Here is a 4,187-nt window from a genome sequence, read left to right on the forward strand (position 1 = left end):
GTAGAACCCAACATCCCGCTCTCCTCCCAACCGCGCATACATGGTCTCCCTCTACCCCCTCTTCTCCCAACCAGACATTAAACCATAAATATTCCACCGGATGTATGGTTCCCACCTACGTTTCCTCCTTCCAACTGAATACTTTCTGATTTGCATTGAATGACTCATCCCGCATAATATCCGTGGACAACGTCCGGACATAAAAACAGAGATATATGGGAAGATTTTGCGGGTCGGCGGTGCAGATGCCCTAAGCATTCTTCTAGTAGTGTGTGTCGTTGTTAGAAATAAAAAAGGAGAAATTTCAATATAGTGAAGTTAGTTGGAGGGTACACCACACCTAGGTTTAGAAGTGACATTAAAGTTTGGTTATGTGAAAATAACAGTAGACCGTATGATTTTCTAATGAAACCTCCACTGGTTCCTGATATAATTTGATGGCTTGAGTTCTAGTATATCTGGATTGGATCATTGGGCGCGGAGTAGCGTATTTCCAATCCACGGGCCGGCCGGCGACGACGACGTAGAAACTTCTTTCGGAGGCCCCCGCCCATGCGCTGTGCAAGTGCAAGTCTGACCGGCGTGATGCGCTGTACCTAATGAAGCTTAGCAAGTACAGCCAGAACCATATGAAATTCTTAGCAGCCAGCGGCCGCCGGACGCTAGCTGCAGCATGCATGTGACTGCACACTATGCCAAGAAGCCCGAGCGTATCGACAACGCCCGGAAAAGGACCCTTTTGTGCAGATGCGTGGAATTCCGTATGTACTCTAGCATGGATGAGACGGACTATGAACAATAGTCATGATGCGCCACATGCCGTCCGTTGTCCTATCACCCGGCCCGTCGGATTTTCTCCCCGCAAATGAAGATCGCGCGCGCAACGTGGAAAAGCCGGATGTGCATCGTCAGCGCATTTCCGTGCGCTGCACCCAAGCTGAGCAGCTATAAATACAGCTGCAAACCAAGCTTCATCACACAAGCGTCCTGCAAGCTCTCCTCTTGCGCTATACCACACAGGAGTGCATTACACGAGCTGATTAGCTGAAGGTGGGTTGGCATGGCGAGGTTTGCTGCCCTCGCCGTGTGCGCCGCCGCGCTCCTGCTCGCCGTGGCGGTGGGCGGCGCCGCGGCACAGGGCGTGGGCTCGGTTATCACGCGGTCGGTGTACGCGAGCATGCTGCCCAACCGCGACAACCCGCAGTGCCCGGCCAGGGGGTTCTACACGTACGATGCCTTCATCGCCGCCGCCAACACCTTCCCGGGTTTCGGCACCACCGGCAGCTCGGACGACATCAAGCGCGAGCTCGCTGCCTTCTTCGGCCAGACCTCACACGAGACCACCGGTACGTCAGTCAGCCACTTTTTTTAGAAAAGGAGGATGACCCCCGGCCTCTGCATCTGGAAGATGCATACGGCCACTTTATTGATTATTTTCGAGGACCTTACAAAGTGTTACAACAATAAGCCTGAATCCACCAACTAGGCAACATATGCCGCTACTCCTATCCATATGATGAAGGGGTGCTAGCTGGGCCCCTACCCAGACCACTCACCTAAACCTAACATCGAAAGCCGGAATCCCTAGCCTAGCCACATACCGGGTCTGGGGCATAAACCGGTCTGACGCACTCACAGGTGTCGTCTCCACCATCTTCCACAGGTCCATCTCCAAGCAGATTGAGGTGCCATCCTTGGCAGGCCCTCCGCCATCAACGCCACCATGACGCCAAATGACGACCACCACCTACGGAAGAACATCACCAAGCAGATGGAGCGCTACCACAGGACGAAGATCAGCGGTAGAATAGATAAATCGCCGCACACATTGCCGCCGCCAAACACCTCACACGCACCACAAAGCGCCCACCGTGCTTCCAGGGACCCCAGGCGACGCCTTCAAGAAGGAGCGCGACGAAGGGACGACGCCGTCGCCCGCAAGGGGAACTAGAGCTTTCGCCCAAATGAAGAGCACAGTGAGAGACGGGATAGGACCTCGACAAGGCCTCCAAGAAGGGAACCGACGCCCACAAGGCGCCGCCATTGTCGTGGCCTCCGCCGACGGCCAAGGGTTTCCCCGATCCCACCCCCGTCCCAACCACCCGGCCAAAGACCTGGCTAGGGGAGCGCCCGCAGCCGAAGAAGGCATCGGACTTCATCGTAGCAGGCACGCCGGGTGACGGGGCACCCCGACCCACCGTAGTAGACGTCCACCGAGACCTCGCCGCCCGCACAGCCGAAGTCGCGGACCACCAGCTCCCACGGCCGTCGTCCGTCAAGAGGCCACGCCGTCCACGCCGTCCGAGGCCGCCGCCCCGGCATCCACCCACCGCGCACATCCCATCAAGACACGGAGAACGACCCACATCGCCGCCACCAGGGAGACCACGCCGCGAACACCCTAGCCGGGTGACGAAGCAGGGCCGCGTCGGCCAGATCCGGGCGGATCCGGCGATCCCGGGCCCACCAGCCGCCAGAGAGGAGCCAGCCCCGATCCAGGGCCGCTCCGGCCTGACTGGCAGTTTGGCGGCCACCAGGAGTTGAGGAGGCGGGCGGCGGCGTCTGATGCGGGAAGGGGGCGTCTCCACGTCGAGGCGGGTGCGCGGGGAAGCCCCGCCGCCGACTACTGCCGCGGGGGCGGCTGCCGGCGGCGGCGGGGGAGGAGGAGGGGAGGCGGGGGAAACCTGGGGACGGCTAGGGTATCGCCCCCGAGTCGCCCGGAGCGGACGACGTCAGTCAGCCACTGTTGATTTCGATTGCTGTTTTCAACGGATTTCGTGGCACTTTTGATTTGGACATCGCTGCCTTGGTTAATCGTGTACGTGCTTGTGCATGCCGTGTCAACGTGTAGGAGGGACGAGAGGCGCCGCCGACCAGTTCCAATGGGGCTACTGCTTCAAGGAAGAGATAAGCAAGGCCACGTCTCCACCCTACTATGGACGGGGACCCATCCAATTGACAGGGTAAGCAAAATCCCAAATTGTGGCCTATATGACAATCTCTATAGCATCTTCCACATGAAAAACAGTATATTGGTCAACACTGATATCACAGACTGAAATAATCTGTAGAAAAAAATCTGCTTGAAAAGTACTGCTGTGTTGACATTCTAGCTAGCCGCTAATCACGACCTGATCCAAATAAGCTTTTGTTTTCGCGTGTAATAATTGTTAATAACAACAAAAACCCAGTTGGGTTGCTTTGCCGAAGAGATTGTTCTCGATGAACAAATAATTCCTTGTGCCAATGACCAGGCGGTCCAACTACGATCTCGCCGGGAGAGCCATCGGGAAGGACCTGGTGAGCAACCCGGACCTGGTGTCCACGGACGCGGTGGTGTCCTTCAGGACGGCCATGTGGTTCTGGATGACGGCGCAGGGCAACAAGCCGTCGAGCCACAACGTCGCCCTACGCCGCTGGACGCCAACGGCCGCCGACACCGCTGCCGGTCGGGTGCCCGGGTACGGCGTAATCGCCAACATCATCAACGGTGGGCTCGAGTGCGGCATGGGCCGGAACGACGCCAACGTCGACCGTATCGGTTACTACACGCGCTACTGCAGCATGCTCGGCACGTCCACCGGGGGCAACCTCGACTGCTACACCCAGAGGAACTTCGGTAGCTAGAAGTTGCTTGCCTGATATATGCAGGTCCCGCGGCCATCACAGTGTATGCACTCGTTACGAATAAATGGCAATACATATGCCGTCGTGGAATAAAGGATTCGACAGCTGATCTGGTTGATGGTGCCGTGTGTAATACGAATAAGTTGCTGTAATAGATTATGTAAACTGTCCAATAAAAAGATGAAGAGATTATGTCAATTGTTTTGTTTTGTTCTACACAAAACGAATGTACAACAGGCCAATCGGTGTGATAGCTATTGTTGCCTGTCCAAACCATTCGGTCATAATGAAGAAAAGAATAAAACATGACACAAAGGATGGAAAAACTACTTGCCCCATCATCATGATACACACAATCATAATTGACGGAAGTATAAAAAAACTTAAAAAATATATTCTTTTAAAACAGGTTTTCATCCCGTTATATATATATAAGGTGGAGAAGTAGCCCTCTTACAAAGTCGATCCGAAGATAAATGAATCACGTACATCGCACGCGACAACGGTGCCGAAAATGAACACGGGATAAATGGATTACGCCCTACACCTAAGGTCCACGA

The 4,187-nt window shown here is 55.2% G+C and overlaps 1 protein-coding gene across 1 annotated transcript; it reads left to right on the forward strand.

Moving 5' to 3' along the window:
• Positions 1 to 993: 993 nt before the first annotated feature.
• On the forward strand, positions 994 to 3,825 carry LOC119338276 (chitinase 8-like). The gene is made up of 3 exons (XM_037610572.1): positions 994 to 1,346; positions 2,852 to 2,963; positions 3,255 to 3,825. The coding sequence occupies exons 1-3, from the start codon at positions 1,061 to 1,063 to the stop codon at positions 3,625 to 3,627; spliced, it is 771 nt and encodes a 256-aa protein (XP_037466469.1). The 5' UTR covers positions 994 to 1,060; the 3' UTR covers positions 3,628 to 3,825.
• The last annotated feature ends 362 nt before the right edge of the window (positions 3,826 to 4,187 follow it).

The sequence above is a fragment of the Triticum dicoccoides genome, chromosome 1B, assembly GCF_002162155.2.
Source record: "Triticum dicoccoides isolate Atlit2015 ecotype Zavitan chromosome 1B, WEW_v2.0, whole genome shotgun sequence".
NCBI classification, from domain to species: domain Eukaryota; kingdom Viridiplantae; phylum Streptophyta; class Magnoliopsida; order Poales; family Poaceae; genus Triticum; species Triticum dicoccoides.